Here is a 21,181-nt window from a genome sequence, read left to right on the forward strand (position 1 = left end):
TTTACTGATACACAATTGTGCTTAGGTATGCTGTGCGAGAGTCATTCATGATTGTAGTAATACCGTTTGACAGCTTCCTACACACTGGTTCAGTATTAAAAGCGCATTCAACCAATACCCTCTAAAAATAGCTACTTTAGGACTTCAAACATGCATGTGTAATTTATTCTAGTAAGTTATTAAATTATGGTGAACAGACAAAAAACAACAATATTTCTTTAGGAAAAACAGAATGATGTTTCAGGCCACACTTTCATGTTGTTTGGTTCGAGGTTCATCGTCCTTCGTTTGTTCCAGTGACAGAGTCATATGATATAATGAATGCGATATTAATGTCGGAATGCCTGTTGAATCTGTGTTGATCGAACTGTCCATAACCATTACGTTTATAAGATAATGAGACTGTTCATGCTGTACAGAGATGTAAGGTCAATCCACAGATAACGTTATAGCGAAGGAGGAAGCTTGCCTTCATGTCTACATGCATATAGTTTCCCCACCATATTGCAAACACTGTCCTCGTTGGTGGATAGTATACTCCTAGAACAGAAACGCATAGCTGAATCCAATGACAGTTTTAATATAAAGAGCTGCTCATTTGGTTACAATGATATAGCAAAGTGTGATTGTCAGTGTTTGAATAATTCATTTAACAATGATCAAAGATCAAGGACATACCACTTCAATATCGTGTATGATCACCACTGGAATTAATGACATCATGAAACTGTCGACCCATCGAGACAACACGTTTCCGCACGAACTGCCTGGTGATGTTATTGCACTCTTGTCGCAAGGCCAAAACAAGTCCTGAAATGTCTGAAGCTCAGGGTTACGTCGTCGTTACATGGCTATGAAGTTCTTTTTAAACATGTTCAGTTGGGTTCCGATCTGGTGATCTGGATGGCCACTGAAGAACTGGAATCGAGTGAGGTCGGGCAATGCTATGTTGGAAAACAACGTTATCTTTATTCATGAATGGAATGACATGGGTCCGAATGGTCTTAGTACAGTAAATAACAGATTTTAAGTTGCCTGGGAAATGCACAAGGGATGTCCTTCCAGTGTAGGAATGAACGCCCACTCCACAACACTGCCACCACAAAATATGTCCACTCGTTGAATGCAGTGCGACGCTAAACGTTCAGGGCAGGGCAGGGCAGGGCAGGGCAGGGCAAACACCTATTGTTAGACCAGTTTGGGCTACTAACATGGTTGTCAAGGTAATGACGTCAACTCTAACTTAATGACCTCTGGCTGTCTACTTTACAGATCACGGGGTGTTGAAAACTGGACACCCACTGCACTGAACCAGACATTTAGCCCAGCCCGGGCCATCTTGTCAACACTGGAATCACAACACTCATATCAGAGACTTATGACGAATGTAGGTGTTTGTCAGTTATTGGTTTCATCAAGATAACACAACATCGTATCACTCCCTGTCAAGGATATCCACGACTGGTCCATTTTCATTACATTTGGTCACATTCACCGAGCTGAATCAGATACAAATGGCGATGGAGGGGCATCGGGGTTCTCAACACTGGATTCAGTGACGTTCTTTCGTACTACAGCGTGAGGTCACGGTCACATATTGTAAGTACATTACAGTGGGTACACCACCACGCATTGATCACTGCACCTGCCTCAAGTTTGTGCAACTTCTATAGGTCACAGTCCTCTGCATTTTTACTGATGTGTGATAGCGAAACAATTTGTTCAACTGACTCACGTTTTTGTGGACATACCTCAATGACATCATGTAATGCGCACAGCTTCAAGCTTGAACAATTCGTTTCTCACTTTCTCGCCAGAGATCTCGAACCAATCATGTATTCAAGTCATATGGCCCTTCTCATGTGTACGTTTATTATGTTGGATCGTATACCAAATGTCCGCCTTGTTGTGAGTTACACAGATTTCAACAATATTTCAGTTATATCACGGCATGTGAAGTGATGTAGTTCTTGGACGTTTTCCAGTTTGCTAAAACTATGGAATTCGAACCCGTGATCACGTAAAAGTGTCGTGTCTTAGCCAAACTTCCCCGAAATATTCTTCACGATACTTCATCTGCTTTTAATTTAAATGCAGAGATTTAGATGTCCACGTAAACACGTAGACTTTCCTTACTAGGTTTGAAAAGTGAAAAAAAAGTTCAATCTCTTCATGAATTTTGATGACAGAATAAAAACTTTGTCGAACGCTATGGCTTAATAAAATGTTTTAAATTTGAGTTGAAAAGTTATTTTAATTCATTTTTAGAACACTTTAGATTTGTAGAATCATATTGACGAATAAATAATCAAGTTGTTGATCTCTCAAAGTCAGTCGTTTCAAACGCACTGCTGTTTTACATCAAGTACCAAAAGTATCATACATGTATGTGAATGTCATAGCAGTGTAGACTTTGGCTTTACACCATACGCATTGTTGTTAAGGTCGACAAAAATAGGCCACATGTTATCATCACTTGCATGTTCAGAGTGACGTGACCTACACAATGATATAAGCTCTGGCTGAAAACAGCTCAGTGACTATTACGAGCGAGCTCGCATGAAATTCTGCATTGCTAGAAACCATTTCCTGATCGATACAAAATCATGTTCTTGGTACCTGGAGATCTGGGCGACTGGAAACCTACATCAACTGATGACTCGGAAAGGCTCAGCTATCTCAAATAAGAAATTTGGTTAATGAAACTTCTTTATTCTGGGAAATTGGTTCTCAATATCATCCCCCAAAATGACTTTCCAGAAAACACGACACCCAACATTAAAGGGAACATCTCAGTATCCCTGCCTTTGTGTAGATCAGTGTCTGTGTGGACACACCTGATTTAGTCTAGATTACCAATTGTGTGGAGACCTATGACTGGGGGACAGGTACTGATCATGAGTGGTATATCACCTGAATATGTCAGTCCTTGCAGTTGCTTATGATCCATCACAGAACACACGAACAAATACGTTTTACTTTGAGTACACACCTTGTAGTTGCGCGAACGTCGTGGCATTATGAAGGTGAAGAGCATCACTGATAAACAAAATATTACGTCGACGGGTGACGTTTGTGTATATAATTGCCATTATGAACATGATTTTAGAATAGACATTTTATCGTTTCCTACAATCGATCTAGGAAAAGGTGACGCATCTTGCTGTAATGTTGTATTCATTATTTCAATGTTGAATTTTGAGAAAGTGCAATGAGTTGTAGAGACACTAATGATATCAGTGCATCGACAGATCCTGGAATCCCCGTGTCTGACAACGCAGCTATGAGTGGCGCCGGAGGAAGCTACCAAGTCTCCTGGCAGCCCCTGCTAGCCCAACTCAGTGCCCTGGCGACGCGAGCAAAGGAAGGGACATCCGCTATCCCCACCAAAGATGCCCAGTCTGGCCAGAAGTCGAAAGAATACTTTTACATAAGAGGTGAAGGCAATATATGTGCGACTCGTATGTTACAACATCTCGAATTGTATGTAGATCATAAAGTTAGTGTAAATCTAGACTATCCGTAGATAACTGACTGGGTGAAGACAGTTTGTAGATCTCTGTGTGCAGATTGCTGTCTGTGTAAAGTTCTCAGACTGTGTAGATCTTGGAATGTAATTTGCTGTACCTGCCGAAGATGCAATATATCTGACTGCGCTAATTGGGTATATGGCTGATCATGATATGTAAATATTATGACAGTCGTGTGTTGTAGAGATACTTAATTATTTATATCAATACAGGTGCTGGGATGCCCAGATCGGACAACATAGCTATGAGCAGGTCCACGCTGGTCCAAGTCAGTTCTCGGGCAATGCATTCAGAGGAAGAGGGTACACTCTCTCAGTATGGCTCACTGAAGTCGGAAGATGACTTCATAACGATAGATAAAGGGGACAAAAATGAGAATGGTAAGTACATCAACATATAATATAAAACACCAACGCCAGAGAATAATCAGCCTCGATTATCTGCCGTAAAACATTCCATTGTCACTATGTGTGTTCAGATTAGTAAATAAATAGTTCAGTTTCAAACGATATTATCAAATGATAACCTGGTTTAACACTATCACTGTACGAAATTAACTATTTTCTCTCGACCTATGATATGACAAATACCAAGATCTCAAACATGAGTAGGCCATTATTTTGTTGTATTCAAAAACTGTGAAAGCATTATATATTTTTTCAGAGCAACCGTTAACAGTTGAAAGGGCTTCGATAAACACATCTATACGCATAGATTCAGTACAGCCGCTAACATCATCTGTAGAAGCTCAGGACAAGAGAAACGACACAAGACAAAGCTCTTATCTAATACCCCTTTCGACAATTCAACAGCTATTTCTCCAAGATAGAGACACAGCCAGACACACTCTGTGTAGTAAACTGGAAACGAAAGGGTTTAAGGCAACATTTCGATTTCAACAAGGAGAGGTTGACATTAAGTCCCAAGGAGTAAAGGGGCACGGTAAAGCTCTGGATGTCATCGCCAGCTCGGTCTTAGAGATGGAACTCACCTTCAGCAGTGATGAACTGGAACAGATGGCTCAAGTGGCTGATATCCATCAGGTTGGTGTGCCACAGTTGTCCATCGACCAGGACGTGCTTGTCGTCATTGATAAGACCAACGGAAGTTTGAAGCTTGTTGGCATGGCAGACACTATCAATGTGCTGAAGGAAACGCTTAATAATTTACGAGAAATGTGGGACACCAGTCACAAGAAGAACCAAGAAAAACAGAGATCACCAAGGATATCTACATCCATCCTTAGAGGTAATCGGCCACGAAAAACATCTGCTCAAAAACAGGCTTCCCTCTACCAAAGTAGGACCAGCGTTCCAGAGGAAGAAAACCCAGCTCCAATTAGCCATCTGTTGGACAACGCGACATCAATCCAAAGAGATCAAGAACCACAGAGAACATTAACACAAGAACAGCCATCACTGCACCCAAAAGTTGATGATGTTCCAAAGAAAGAAGATTCAGCTAGTCGTGTTGCTACTGAATTGTTGCCCGTTGATGAAGGACACCTGAGATATCTATGTTTACACAAACGGGATGAGATCCAGAAAATAGAAAAGGAAGAAGATGTGACCATCTCTGACAGTGAACGTGGATACGAGGTTAAAGGTCACGCGGTTGAAGTTATGTGGGCTACTGTAAAAATGCGTGATCTCGTTGATAAAGTGAAATGCTCCACATTCAGTTTTGAGACTGGGGTCGATGTAAGGAAATTTGCTGAAACTGTTGTAACCATTGGCAAAAAACATAAATGTCTTATTGCGTATAAGCCGAATGTAAAAACAGTGGACAGTCGACCTAGAGCACAATCTGCAGTTCCATTTACACAAGGTCAGTCCCATCAAATGAAGATATTGACATAATGTTTGCTGCAAATTGGTCGTTTCAAACATGTCATTATTGCACAGCACCAACGCTAACAATATGGAAATTAAATTGTACTTATATGTAAACAGGTAGGCATAAGACAAGCAATTAAACAAATGACCTATTTTCTTAGATTCTTGAAGCAGTTTGGTACGAGGGCTGGTCCAAAAGTTTTAACCATAACAAACAATCCAACACTTGTGAAAGTGTTTGTAATTGTATTTTTCAACATAATCTACCTGCTTTTCAACTCACTTCTTATATTGATAGTGAAACTTTTCAATTGAAGTCAGGAAGATTTGGTATTCCCGAATACAGTGGCCATAACTTTCTTCACTGATCTTGGTGCTGGAGAAGTGGAATGGTGTGCCATTCCAAGGCTAACAGTGACAATGCCATTTGTCTGAAGCCTCCAAAATGATGTATTTGGGGCATTCTTACAGAAGCAGATTTTCTATCAATAAAAAGCTGTGAACTACGGGACAATGTATATTCTGATTTTATGATTAACTCCTCAACAACAGCCTCGCGCACTGCCACACCCCTGTGACCTGTGTCGTCCTCAAGTTTAGCAATGGTAATGCGTCTATCTGACAGTATCTGACAGATAGAAGTTGAGGGACGTCCAGACCTCGAGTCATCATCAAGGCTTGTTCCCCGAGCCTTAAACATAGCTGCCAACGTTTAACATTGGAATAGCTGGGGCACCTAATCCCATACACGTGTGACATGCGGTCATGAATTTCTTGAGGAGTATTTTTCTCTGAAGTAAAAAACTTGACGACTGCTTGGTAATCATTCTTTTCCATTTTTGTGTCCGTTTGGACCCATATCACGTTCAACTGGCTGGATCGATACTCATTATATCAATCACTGGATTGTCTGGTCCAGACTCGATTATTTACAGACCGTCGTCATATAGCTGGAATATATCGGCGTAAAACGACAAACCAGACTAAATGCTATAGTTCAATACTTGAACACACTGCACTCTGTACACACGGATACAGACTTACATGATTATGTACTTTTGCGTTCAAAATGTGGTCTTTTCGAAATGCATTGGCGGGTTATGCTTTTGTCTGCAATTTGTGTGTACTATACACATATGTATGTTTAATATTTTATGTTTGCAATTAATAATTCGAAACATTTTATTCTTCAGGTATTAAAACTAAAAATAGTTCTGTTTATATTAAAATGCATTCCGTTTCTTTATTACTTACATCATTAGGATATTAAATATTCTATGTAAAAGTTATGATATATGAAATGTGAATAAGTTTATGTTTATGTGTATGTTTCCAGAAAATCAAGGACTTAAAGTGACCGTTGTCTTCAATAGGATAGAAAAACAAAACGTAAGTTGTTCAAGAGAATGTTGATAATTTGAGTTTGATATGTTGTTCTCAGTATGTGCGTGCGTGCTTGCTTGCGTGTGTGTCTATGTTTATCGAGCATCAAACAAGTCAGCGATTCTGAGCACCCCTGGGTTGCTTGTAACCTGGATCTTCACGATAGGGTGTGAGTGGGGGGAAGGCGGTTTACTTGTCGTAATATATATGATCATTTTCTGCTTTTCCAGGCTGATGTCATAGTAAATACAACCAACAGACAACTGAACCTGAGTTCCGGGTTTGGTGTGTCCTACAGCCTGCTGAAGGCGGCTGGTTCCGACATACAGACATGCTTAAGCCACACCTATCCTAACGGGATAGATCACGGTGATTTGGCGGTGGGTCGTTCTGGAAATCTTGAAACTTGTAAAAAGATCTACCACGGATGTCTTCCATTCTATAAAGGGTTCAACGACACAGCACCCCCTTTAAAGTGTTACAAGGTAATGAGTTCGAAAAAGAAGTGATGTCAGCCGTTTAAATGGCACATTATTTGAGATACGTTTTAAAAACTTTCAAATTTTAAAATTAAGCTCAAGATGTACCTCATATGCTTAATATAGATCTTATACTTTTCAAAATTAAAAAGTTCAACTCATATTGATCAATCTGCAAACCGCTATAGTCAATATTGTCACAATTAAATGCTTAATATAGATCTTATACTTTTCAAAATTAAAAAGTTCAACTCATATTGATCAATCTGCAAAACGCTATAGTCAATATTCTCACAATTAATAATATTTGTACGCTATGATAATAATAATTAAAACGGAAGACAGTTAATCTTTTCGATACTCATCTCTGAAATTTCTGCTTAATTCAGAGCCCATTGTATGATTCAGACTATATCATGTGTTTGTGAATCACTATCAAAGAGTGATGATGCAAGTTGTTCGCGGGGCGGTCGGGTAGCCTCGTGGTTAAAGCGTTCGCTCGTCACGCCGAAGACCCGGGTTCGATTCCCGACATGGGTACAATGTGTGAAGCCCATTTCTGGTGTCCCCCGCCGTGATATTGCTGGAATATTGCTAAAAGCGGCGTAAAACCATACTCACTCACTCGCAAAAGGTTAGTGCAAGCTTCTGCCCCACCGCTTGCACCCGTCACAAACACAGGGAAAGGCAAGTAAATATTTCATCTGAAAATATGACACAAAAACGTTATGGTATAAACACAGTGATGACAGTCCTCACTTGGCGTTGAATGATGCAAACTTTAAGCTAGAATCGTATAGTTTTTTATTATCAGATTTTTTTCTTTTGAGTAGTCTGGGGCACGGGTGGCGCTGTCGTCAAAGGCGCCACACTTCGATGTGCACATTTGCGTCCCTTGGGCACACCAGGAACTTATGATCGTGGGTTCGTTTCCCGGTTCGCCCCGATTATGTTTCTAGGTTTGTCAGCACCATACCCGTGCTCGTGGGTTTCACCGAAGTGGTAAACGTCAGAGACCTGCATCACTTCGTGCTTTCCTCCCACAATAAGCAGACACGCCGTGATATAACTGGAATACTGTTAAAAACGGCGTTACACCCAACTCACTGACTCACTCATTCGTGTAGTTCATGGGGTGTTCATTGTAATGCTTTTCTGAGATATTAATCATCTCGATGAACATAAATAAGAATGTTTTATTATCAGACCGTTTTGTTTATATGGAGATTTTCCCCCACAGTTGCTGTGGTCTCTGGTGTTCCGATGTCTCATCCAGGCCTGCAAGGATGGATTTCAGACAATTGCTCTGCCAGCATTCGGCACAGGAGCCCTACAGTATCCTACCAAGAATGTTGTACAGCTCATGTATCATGCCATTGATGTGTTCACCCAAGACAGAAGACAGAAATCGCTGAAGGAAATATTCATAGTTATCAGCCTTGAGTCAACGCAAGATGTCAAGCAGGTATAGAGACCGGTAACCTATTTAGTAGTTATTGTGAAGGTTCTTGATATTTTTGTTTTGTGGGACAAGCGTGGTGGCGCAACTACGCAATTAGTTTCTTTGCTTGAAATTATTGAATTGTTGGTATTTCATTCTTCTCCTAGCTGTTTCTCGCTCATCGTATCACTCACAAGCTCAAGACAAGATGGCTGGAAGCACCCCCAGAAGGTGGGTAGTACACCGAGACGTTCTTTGTTAAATTGGGGCATGGGTGGCCCAGTGGTCTAAGACGCTTTAATTCGCAGTGGAGAACTGTACCAGAGTTTCAGATTTTCTGTGATTATGATCCTTGGTTTGTCAGCGAAATGTCACGTCACAGTGTGAAATGTCGCGTTACACTGTGAAATGTCACGTCACTGTGTGAAAATGTCACGTCACAGTGTGAAATGTCACGTCACAGTGTGAAATGTCACGTCACAGCATGCACGTCAGGTAAAGCTGTAGACTTGCCATTTGCGTGCTTTTATGTTGGCCTGGTAAGGTTTATTGGTCCGTCAGCAACATTCTCACTCTCCGACGACCTGCACGCACCTTGGTTTTGGTCACACGTTAATCAGCCATGTCGTAATGAAACTGACTAACTGTTCAAAGAAGCGTGAAATTATAAGTCAGGAGTTTTGTTTACGAGGGTGTATACAATACGCAATAATCGCATGATACAGGTCATAGTTTATATATTTCTTTTCGAGACAAAACATTAAATCGACAAAACAGAATAAAGAAATTGTCAGAAGAAACCATTGCTTATCAATGCAGTATGGGAGTCAACGGGATTTGTTCTCTTCATGTAATGAAAATTGACAGTGTTGACAAAATTTAGTTAACATACGTCAAAAACAAAATGTTGCTCAATGCAATCAGATCTGAAAATCTGACAACTACACTGCCTATTTATTGGGTTACCACCGGTTATGGGGGCAGAGTTGCGTCCCTTGGACACGCCAGAAACCTATGATTGTGGGTTCGAATCCCGGTTCGCCCCGATTATGTTTCTAGGTTTGTCAGCACCATACCCGTGCTCGTGGGTTTCACCGAAGTGGTAAACGTCTGAGATCTGCATCACTTCGGGCTTTCCTCCCACATTAAGCTGACACGCCGTGATATAACTGGAATACTGTTAAAAGCGGCGTTAAACCCAACTCACTCACTCACTCACTCACTCCATCACACAAGTCTTAGCTTTTAGTCACTGGATTGCTACTTTTTTCAGACCGACTTGGATTCTTCTATAACCTCTTCAGGCCGAGAAGAAATAGCAATTTACCTGGCTTCTTGGAAAGAGGTATGACTATTTGATATTTTAAGGAAAACATTTCCACACTTATTCTGATAGTAGGATTTCAACCAATATTTTAAAATGTAACAACTCCTATTGGATCAGTCATGTATATGCTTGCAATGTTGTTACATCGATCAACAGCTGCATCTACATTAATAATAAAATCTGCATCGCAATAACCTCATGTAAAACATGTACAACATATCGACATAAATATGTACTAGTATATAGGTTCTTGTCTTTTCTTGCTCTAAAGCATATACAGTTTGAAATACCATGGTGTTATTTGAAAATGATGGGGTAATTGTTTCAAGTTAACTGAAGGTGACCTCAATTACATAGTGCTATACTTTAAGTTACATCTTTGTGTTTGTGCAAAACAGTAATATGAGTGAGTGAGTGAGTTTGGTTTTACGCCGCTTTTATCAATATTCCAGCAATATCACGGCGGGGTACACCAGAAATGGGCTTCACACATTGTACCCATGTCGGGAATCGAACCCGGGTCTTCGGCGTGACGAAACAGTAATATAACTTGTGTTGATATGAATATGAAAACACATTCCACTTCTCTTCCGATTGGTAATTCCGGGACATCCAATTTTTTAATTGGATTTAGAGGTACGGAAACCGGTCGGGACCAAGTGCGAGTTGAGAGTCATGATTGCAGACACACTAGTCCAGATTATTAATGGGGGCATCAGAGAGGTGTCTAACGCCACGCAGACTGCGCTCTTGGTGCTTAGAGAGGACACAGGTAACTATGTTATCTTTACCATATTCAGAGTAACACAAAAACATCGCATTGATGTTAGTCATGTCACCATTAATATGTTGTCCCACAGGTAAATACTAGAAACATGTGAGAATGCATAAATTCTGCAAAATCTGTGAAAGGAGATACTGTAGTAAATTCCACTTCCTTCTTGAATGTCTCATGTATTTATCCTTCAAGGGAATTTTACATTCCTAATGTGTTCCCCAAAACGAGAGCAACTTACATTTGTTTGTTTGTTTGTTTGTTTATTTGTTGTTAAACGCCGCACACAGCAACATTCCAGCCATATGACGACTGTCTGTAAATCGGGTCTGGAGCAGACAATCCAGTAAATGACATCATGAGCATCGATCCACGTATTTGGGATAGGAAGCAAATGACATTAAACGACATATTGATAATACGTTTAGCTAACTTTCTTTTTAAGAAATGTATTATCATACGTATATGTTTGTATAATGATATTTACACATAATTGATCATGTATGTGAATTGTTACATTTTAATGGCATGGACTAGTGGGAATTATCAGCCGATGGTCTCTCTTTATTGAACACACATCTTCAAAAGAAAGCGGCGTAAACTACAAGGCCTTAGGTTTTCGGCCATTGACTTCTTTTAACTTTGTTTTTGTTTACTTGTTTGTTGTTTAACACCTCACGCAGCAATATGCCAGCTATATGACGTCTGTCTGAAAATGATTAAGTCTGGACCAGAAAATCTAGTGATTATCATCATGAGCATCGATCAACATCGAATTGGGATTGATGACATACATCAACCAAGTTATCGAGCCTGATAACCCTGTCCTGCCAGTCGCCTCTACGGACAAGCATTGTTTATGAAGATCAATACGATCCCGGATCTTCATGAGTGATTTTAAGTAAAAGCCATGGCAGGTCTGGTCGGGCCGGGGTGACCATGACAATAAACAACAAAAGAACGATTTACGAGCTTGGCATTGTTACACGTTCAGATTGTAAAAGAACGGAGCTTTGATAATTGAAACATGTTAAAGAAAGAATTATTATTAGAAAGTGAAATGTTTCTGTCAGGCATTAATCCCAGCAACAATGATTTTCAACCAGATCAACTCTTTATATGGTGTGTAATAATGACTCGATACTTCAGTTCACACTTGAAGATTAGCGTAAAGAATAACGTTGGCTGTCATTGTGAATGTTTCGTTTTATCCGATTTCTTGTCATCCAAAGTTGATGATATTGTATTTAAAGTCATGACGCTGATATCACTTGTTCGATATTCACTTAATTTCAGGACCGCCTCCGCTCTAATGGTAGAGCGTCCGCCCGGAGAGCGGAAGGCCCGAGGTTCGCGTCATACCAAAACACGTTAAAAGATGGTACTTGTTGTTACCCTGTCTGGCGCTAGGCATTAAGGGGCTAAAACAAGGACTGGTCGGCTCTGAGTCAGTATACTGTGTCTGAGTGGGATATTCATGTTAAACTGCGGCATGGTACCTCAGTGTGCTAGCGCTAAAAACGGCATCAGTCCGGACTAGTACAAGCATGAAATGATATACAACTGTCACGAGTAACACTACATTTCTTATTTCCAATTGTGCTCGTGTTTTCACCAAAGTTTTAAACGATCTGCCTCACGTCGACATTTATTTCAAGACGGCGTTAACGACGGCGTTAAGCCCGGACGAATCATTCGCATCTATGGCGACAGCGAGGCCGGTATGGGAGAGGCATTAGCGACAGGGCTACGTGTAGCTACCGAGAAGAAGTGGTACCATGTGGTCATACCACTCCCACCTGAAGGTAACGTGGCACAACCTGTACACCTTAGATATAATGAGTTCCGATCCGTCAATATATCCTGTGCTCACTAAATATCCAGAATATTATAATTATATGACCGGTCCCCAAATGTTTTTTTTTACCGTCTTCTTATTATTCAGGCATTAGCTCACCTGAGGAAACAGCCGCCGTCATTGTTGCTGTCATAAAACGTCATTCCTGTGTCCTGACAATTGCTGTTCCCAATATGAAGTGCTACATCGATATAGCAACTCGGATAGCGAGACATGGACAAGTGCAGAAGCCCCATGACGTTGTCCTTGTTGATCAACCGAGTTCCCATACTCCATTTGGTCACGGTTCGTACTCCAATCACCACTCCAATCCTCTCCTTATCTATATAAATCAGTACCTCAATCCCAATATATATTATATATCATCAAACTATTTCAGAAAGGTTCAACCGTCAACGCTCTGACAGCTTTGGAGCGACGCTTACCACAGCGTTGGATGCCGGCATGGTCGTCACGTCAGATTCGGAGGAGACGAACAGGAACGCCGTCAGGGACGTGGAGAGGGAGCTGCACGTGGAGCTGAATATTGTGTAGCTCTTGACCTATAAGTCCCCATGGTACCTAGTATGGTGACCTACCTTAGGCTATTGGTGATCCATAGCCCATTTGTATTGTGTACTGTTGTGAATTGTTACGAATGTTATTATGATATACTAGTTTTAAAATCTACACCTGTGATAGTCTAGTGTTTTTAGTGTCCTTTGTCGACAGATTTTAATGTCTATATTTATGTATTATTAATGTACAACTTGATTTAGTCACTATATGGCTGAAATATTGCCGATGTGACCATAAATCCTAACTCACTTACTCCTTTGACCTATAAGCTTTGTTTTCATTGTGATATAATAAGTATATTTCAATTGAAAGGTCACACAAAGAGCTTTCATTTGATATGTATCACGCCTGTAGCTATGTGTCACAATATAAAGGAAAAATATATTTCCAAATGTGGCCAATAGTGGATGTTGAAATCCAAAATGGACACTACAAAAGATCGTGGAAAAAAGCCAACATGAGTTCGTATTCAGCTATATGTTTTGACGATTTTAAACCTTGCTGCCATGTTCTTTCCAAAACATTATGAATGCATTTACAATATATGTTTCGGAATGTATGCTCAGTTTGCATATTTCCTTAACGTATTTTGAAACCTTTTGGAATTGTCCGTCCTGAATGTTGTGTAGCCCTTGACCAAACCGCTTTGTTATAATTGAGCTATAACGAATACATACCAATTGAAAGGGCACACAAAGAGGTTTTATTCTATATGTATCATGCCTATAGCTATGTCACAATATCAGTGAGTGAGTGAGTTGGGTTTAACGCCGCTTTTAACAATGTCACAATATCAAGGCCAGAAATAAGGACAATAGCAGACAGGAAATGTAGGCCAGTTTGAAATCCAACATGACCTCCACAAAAACATTGTGGAAAGAAGACAACATCAGTGTTCGTATTCAGTGACATATGTTGATGATTTTAAACCTCTCTCACAAAGGTCTTCCAAAACATGTTTTCTTACTTTAGCCCATACACTAGTTACCTGTCTGTCCCCAAACACCGATGTCTTCTGTTATTTCAGACAATGAATACCTTTACAATAGATATTTAAGAATGAATGCTCATTTTGCATATTTCCTTAAAATATTTTGAAACGTTATGGAAGTGTGGGTCCTTTTTAATATCAAATGATTGATATTATTATTTGTGATTCTTTAAGATATATTCACGAAGGCAGTGACTGAAGAAGACTTATAGTGACTTTTGCAGCAACTTCATGATCAGCCTTTCATATAGAGACACATAGGAAATAACAGGTGGAACGAATGACTAAAATCTTACTTTCTGTTCCAATGTATAATGCCAACACATGTTCCGCTCTCACTAGTAAAAATTCAAACATATCTCGCATTGTTTTCATTATGTCTGGATAGTCTTTAATACCATATGATAAGGAATATTATGAATAAGAACTTCTTTATCATTACCAAGGGACCAGGGCCCCCTTGCACAAAGCGATCTTAGCGCTAAGATGATCGTAACTCCCATACTTTAACATAGGCTCAGATCGCTTTGTGCAAGTAGGCTTAGGAGTCGCCCTAACGTTGTCTGTGCAAGAAAGAAGTTGTTATCAATATTCTGCCATCCTCGGGTGATGAAGGGGCAAGGTGTAGCCCTGCATTAAACGTCGTGTATAATTACATAATAAAGACTTGTTATATATCATTCCTTGTCATATGTATTTTCAAATTTTAAATGCTTACGAAAACCAATTCTGTCATGGCTATGTCGTCTATGAGCAATTATTATTAATTATATGTTTTATGTTATAAGTTTTATGTTCATTATAATACTCAAATGTACTTTCTTTCCGTTTATTAACGACATTTGTATGCCAATTATTGGTAGTACCAACGTTCAAAAGAATCAAATGTGGTCCCATTTTAACCATACTTACAGTGTTCTTTCTAATGATTGTACATTTACTTGATGTTTACAGATGAATAAATGTCCTGTGAGTTACTTCGTTGGGTAGTTCTCATTAATCCTCATAATTTCTAATTAATATATATATTTACGAATTGTGATCCTCACGTTTTGTATATACAGTTACCCATAACATGCTCGGCAGTATTGTATAAGTGAAGACAAAGTATGTGCCGACAAAAGAGTTCTTGGACAAAGCATGGTGTTGACGTGAACGACTTTCGCATACAGGGACATTTGTCTTCTATATAATGATGCCATGTTACAGAGTAGGGATGTCGTAAGTGAAAGGCTTCGAGTCGTAACCAGTAATCACGTTCTTCTTGAGAAAGAAGCAATGTGACATGTAGTCATGATCACAATGCATGCACCCGTTAAACATTCAGTATGTACAACAAATAATTAAGTCATGTCCAATATAACAGTGTGAGTGAGTTGGGTTTAACGCCGATTTTAACAGTATTCCAGTTATATCGCGGCGTGTCAGCTTAATGTGGGAGGAAACGTTTACCACTTCGGTGAAACCCACGATCACGGGCATGGTGCTGACAAACCCAGAAACATAATCGCGGCGAAACGGGATTCGAACCCACCATCATAGGTTTCTGGCGTGCCCAAGGGACGCAACTCTGCACAGCGAATCGCGGCGCCTTATCGCTATGCCTCCTCCATAATAACAATATTCAGTGGTTGCAATAAGTCAATGCATGACTTATGCCTCTTTTACGATGAGTGGGTAAGATTTTACGCCTAGAAACCACAAGGCAACCAACTAAACACCCTTGCTTATGGTACATGCACACCACAAGCCTATACTCGTGCAAACAATCAGTAATTTATCGACATCCAAACATAACTGTCCACATCAAGCTTCATTTGACTTAACACTCTTAATGGGACGTTTCCAAGAGCTAAACACCTCTATAAATCATATTAAACCTTTCACTCATTCACCCAGCATAGATGAATTGAACTCTTAACAAACTTTTAACAGTATTTTATTCACCACGTCCAAGGGATTATACCTTCGTTTCAGACGCCAGCTATATTAAGCGTAAATTGTCTAGGCCGCAATGCGCTGTGCAGAGTTGTGTCTCTTGGCCAATAACCTATGATTGTGAGTTCGAATCCCCTGATTATGTTTCTAGGCTAGTCAGCATCATCCCCGTGCTCGTGGCTTCCACCAAAGTGGAAAACGTCTGAGTTCTACATCACTTCAGGCTTCCCTCCCACATTAAGCTGACAATACTGTTCAAAGCGGTGTAACACCCAACTCACTCATTCACTCACTTAAGCATTTAAGCAAAGAATAAAGGCTTAATGATCAATAAGATTTAAATGTATTAGAATATGTGCATACTTGGCCACTGAAGTTGCAGGTAGAGAGGGGATGTTATCGCAGTACAAAAGAAAAGCAAACTATTACAAAAATGATAGAATTGGCCTGGCAAAAGGAGTTTTACACATCCCTGGTAAACCATTGAAGTCCTCGATATAGTGGTATTTTAGTGATTGACAAAAAGTCAATGAAACTGACTATATTGTGCAGATCACCGAAAACACGGTTGCGTGTACCTGTGCACCTGTTCGTACCGACTTGGTTAATTATGACATATATAGGTGATGCATTGCCTGTGAGACACACGACTCTCTCAAGTTGGAGTATGTTGGGTAAGTGACAGTAAGTGGAATTCACTGTGCATCCTGGTACCCAAGCCTGACACCTACAAATATTTTACAGACCTGAAACGGGTGAATCGCTATCCAAATCTGACCACATACCAAGAATTGATGACTGTATTGGCAGAACTGATCAAGCTACTTTTGTCAGTAAGTTTGACCTTTTGAAGGGTCTCATCAGATCCCAGTAAGTGAGCATGCACATAACATTTCTGCTTTGACTGCAACAGATGGACTTTATCAATACATGGTTGTACCCTTTTGGATAAACAAAAGCACCGGTTTCTTTTCAATTGGCCACATTCACAATAAATTTGCAAGATTTATAGTCATTTGAGCCTGTAAAAGCACTGGTTGTCTTTCAATGTCTGATCACTGACGTCGCTTCAGCCTACGCAAAGAGACTGACATTATCAGCCAATCAGTTGAACGGGACGGGATGATCTATGCCTTCCTTTGGGACACCGATAATGTCTTCCTTTGGGACTTCGATAATGTCTTCCTTTGGGACACCGATAATGTCTTCCTTTGGGACACCGATAGTGTCTTCCTTTGAGAGACCGATAATGTCTTCCTTTGGGACACAGATAATGTCTTCCTTTGGGAGACCAATAATGTCTTCCTTTGGGACACCGATAATGTCTTCCTTTGGGAGACCGACAATGTCTTCCTTTGAGAGACCGATAATGTCTTCCTTTAAGAGACCGATAATGTCTTCCTTTGAGAGACCGATAATGCCTTCCTTTAAGAGACCGATAATGTCTTCCTTTGAGAGACCGATAATGCCTTCCTTTGGGAGACCGACAATGTCTTCCTTTGAGAGACCGATAATGCCTTCCTTTGGGAGACCGACAATGTCATCCTTTGAGAGACCGATAATGTCTTCCTTTGGGAGACCGACAATGTCTTCCTTTGGGACACCGAAAATGTCTTCCTTTGGGAGACCGACAATGTCATCCTTTGAGAGACCGATAATACCTTCCTTTGGAAGACCGATAATGTCTTCCTTTAAGAGACCGATAATGTCTTCCTTTGGGAGACCGACAATGTCTCCCTTTGAGAGACCGATAATGCCTTCCTTTGGGAGACCAAGAATGTCTTCCCTTGGGAGACCGATAATGTCTTCTTTTGGGAGACCGACAATGTCTTCCTTTGAGAGACCGATAATGTCTCCCTTTGAGAGACCGATAATGTCTGCCTTTGGGAGACCGATAATGCCTTCCTTTTGGAGACCGACAATGTCATCCTTTGAGAGACCGATAATGCCTTCCTTTGGGACACCGATAATGTCTTCCTTTGGGAGACCGACAATGTCTCCCTTTGAGAGACCGATAATGTCTTCCTTTAAGAGACTGATAATGTCTTCCTTTGAGAGACCGATAATGCCTTCCTTTGGGAGATCGATAATACCTTCCTTTGAGAGACCGATAATGGCCTCTTTTAGGAGACCAATACTGTCTTCCTTTGAGAGACCGATAATGTCTTCCTTTGGGAGACCGATACTGTCTTTCATTTGGAGACTGATAATGCCTTCCTTCGGGAGACCGATTATGTCTTCCTTTAAGAGACCGATAATGTCTTCCTTTGAGAGACCGATAATGTCTCCCTTTGGAGACCAATGATGTCAGTCTTTTTGCGTAGGCTGAAGCAAAGTCACTGACGTTGAAAGACAACCGGTGCCTGTAAGGCTCAGATGACTATAAATCTTGCAAATTTATTGTGAATGTGGCCAGGCACGTGTTGTGAGACGTTTAGTGACTATGTGTAAATTACTGAAATTGCGGATATCTTTTATTGAAGATTACCAACACTGTTTATTTGGTGACTGGAACCTTGTGCTAGATCCTTAAATGGATACGTATAACTACAAACATATCAATAACGACAAAGCAAGAAAAATAGTCACGGAATTAATAGTAGAGTTGGATCTGAAAGATCCATTGCTAGAACAGCGTTACACTTGGCGGCAACAACTGGTGACGAGGTGAAAAAAAAAGGATGGATATATGATTCGATGGTACATGCGCTTCGTATTTTTAATTTCGATCCAAGTATTATACAATGGAGTCAAGTGTATCAGTAAACGGCTCTGACTCTCCTTTTTGGGGTAACTCTCGGCTGTCGTCAAGGAGATCCCTTAGCACCGTATATTTTGATATTTTGCGTTGAAATTAGGTTTGATTATGAGAACAAATAAAAATATAAGAGTATTAAATCTAGATATTATTGAATTTATTTTGTCACAATTCGCAGGTGACAGTAGAAAAATTACCAAAAAATGTCGCTATGCCGTATGAATGTATGGCAGGTTTAAACGCTCACAGCCTTTTGGAAGAAATACAGTATTTATATGCCTATTGTTACCTAAAATATACCATCCTTTTTCATCATTGCCAAAACCAGGAACTGACTCTATTGTAAAATCGACAAATATTATGCTTTAGATTAGAAAGTACCCAAAATTAAAGAAACAATCGCTGTCGAAAAAGTTAGATAAATTAATAGGTTAATATTTCATAATCAAAAGAGAGCTGTCTGTAAAAGAAATGTTTGCTAAAAGTACTCTTTTGGCATGGGGATAGTCCTAGTGTTGATAAAAAAAAAAATACCAAGAATAGATGTTTTTTTAAGGACTTTCGACACTCCTGGTCATGACCAATGTCACTGTGCAAGGACTGAATTGGTAGAATCGGAAATCAATGTGGAATAATTGCGATATAAACCTTGTCAGTGTTGAAATACATGAATGTGTAGATATTTTCAGTCTTGACGAACCTGAACCTCAAATCCACCACACACTGCATGCATGTATAATGCCTAACATACATTACCTACTATAACGAATCCCGGTTCGCCCCGATTATGTTTCTGGGTTTGCCAGCACCATACCCGTGCTCGTGGGTTTCACCGATGTGCTAAACGTCTGAGACCCGCATCACTTCGGGCTTTCCTCCCACATTAAGCTGACACGCCGCGATATACTTGTCAGTTTATATTCGTCTTGACAGATATGTCATTGAGGGTCTTATTTGTGTGTCAGGGGTCTGAACTGATTGTTTACAGGATGTAGTGTTGGGTCCTTCTCTCTCAAGCTGCCTGGACACAGTTTGTCAGTGATATCACACTGAACAGTCATTTACGCTTAAATAGATCAGAACTGAAATATCAAATATGTATTGGTTTTGTTTAAACCCGTCACAACACCGGAAGTAGTCAATATTTTGAGTTACGTGACCTCAATCAATAAATTAATTGGCTCGAACCTATCGTCTGCTGTAGCATGATACTATTGTAACTGTTGTGGGTTAGTTCTTTTTGGATTAAACCTTATTGGGCATGCCAGAAACCTATGATTGTGGGTCGAATCCCGGTTCGCCCCGATTATGTTCCTAGGTTTGTCAGCACCATACCCGTGCTCGTGGTTTTACATTTGTAATGAACTAGTTTTATTTTCCGGTAGACAACTGCACAAAAAATATATAATAAATAAGATAGTCAATGTGTGTCGTGAAATATCATGTTTCTCTCATCTCGCGACGGGGGAAAATGTGATATACTACTCGTGGGTACGATTGTGGGTTCGAATGTTCGAATCCCATACCCTTGCTCTTGGGTTTTACCGAAGTGGTAAACGTCGGAGACCTACATCACTTCGGGCTTTCCTCCCACATTAAGCGGACATGCCGCGATATAACTGTAATATTGTTAAAATCGGCGTTAAACCCAACTCACTCACTAACTCATACAGTTGGGTAAATGTACCAAAGATGGTCCTAATAATGAAATGAATAAACCTTATGATCAAGGACCAAAAGCTTTCATATTTAGTGAATATATTACGTCACATGGAAAACTAATAAAACTGACAAAAAGGCAGGTATTGTATGTTTTAAATCGAGGCTTAGCTAGCACACTGTAAACTGAAACAAGTTGGTGAACAATTCGTTTTGTGTTACTGTTACACGGATAGCTCTATATACGTGCAAATGTACACTTGTGAATCTCATATCATATAAAATAATAAAGTCCACGATAGTCCAACATCTTCTTAATATCAATTAAAACTAACAAAACACAGGTATTTATTTTTTAAATTGAGGCTTAGCTTGCACACTGAAAACTGAATATAACAGATGTTGGACTTATATATTACATGTACACCGAGTGAACAACATCTTCTTTATATCAGCTAAAAATAACAAAACACAGGTAATTTAGTTTTAAATTTAGCCTTAGCTAGCACACTGAAAACTGAATATAACAGATGTTGGACTTATATATTACATGTACACCGAGTGAACAACATCTTCTTTATATCAGCTAAAACTAACAAAACATAGGTATTTATTTTTTAAATTGAGGCTCGGCTAGCACACTGAAAAC

The 21,181-nt window shown here is 39.9% G+C and overlaps 1 protein-coding gene across 1 annotated transcript in view; it reads left to right on the forward strand.

The window, feature by feature from the left end:
- Positions 1 to 1,456: 1,456 nt before the first annotated feature.
- Positions 1,457 to 21,181, forward strand: part of LOC124113920 — a 30,606-nt gene continuing 10,881 nt past the window's right edge. Inside the window, exons 1-14 of the mRNA XM_046474414.2 lie at positions 1,457 to 1,599; positions 3,252 to 3,437; positions 3,743 to 3,910; positions 4,194 to 5,357; positions 6,702 to 6,754; positions 6,979 to 7,233; positions 8,468 to 8,692; positions 8,836 to 8,899; positions 9,942 to 10,013; positions 10,630 to 10,767; positions 12,429 to 12,575; positions 12,716 to 12,913; positions 13,008 to 13,158; positions 16,926 to 16,948. Coding sequence (XP_046330370.2) covers positions 3,284 to 3,437; positions 3,743 to 3,910; positions 4,194 to 5,357; positions 6,702 to 6,754; positions 6,979 to 7,233; positions 8,468 to 8,692; positions 8,836 to 8,899; positions 9,942 to 10,013; positions 10,630 to 10,767; positions 12,429 to 12,575; positions 12,716 to 12,913; positions 13,008 to 13,158; positions 16,926 to 16,948 — 2,812 coding nt within the window. The 5' untranslated portion in view covers positions 1,457 to 1,599; positions 3,252 to 3,283. The remainder of the gene's footprint in view (positions 1,600 to 3,251; positions 3,438 to 3,742; positions 3,911 to 4,193; positions 5,358 to 6,701; positions 6,755 to 6,978; positions 7,234 to 8,467; positions 8,693 to 8,835; positions 8,900 to 9,941; positions 10,014 to 10,629; positions 10,768 to 12,428; positions 12,576 to 12,715; positions 12,914 to 13,007; positions 13,159 to 16,925; positions 16,949 to 21,181) is intronic.

This window comes from Haliotis rufescens, unplaced genomic scaffold, assembly GCF_023055435.1.
Source record: "Haliotis rufescens isolate VD_foot unplaced genomic scaffold, xgHalRufe1.0.p SCAF_12, whole genome shotgun sequence".
NCBI classification, from domain to species: domain Eukaryota; kingdom Metazoa; phylum Mollusca; class Gastropoda; order Lepetellida; family Haliotidae; genus Haliotis; species Haliotis rufescens.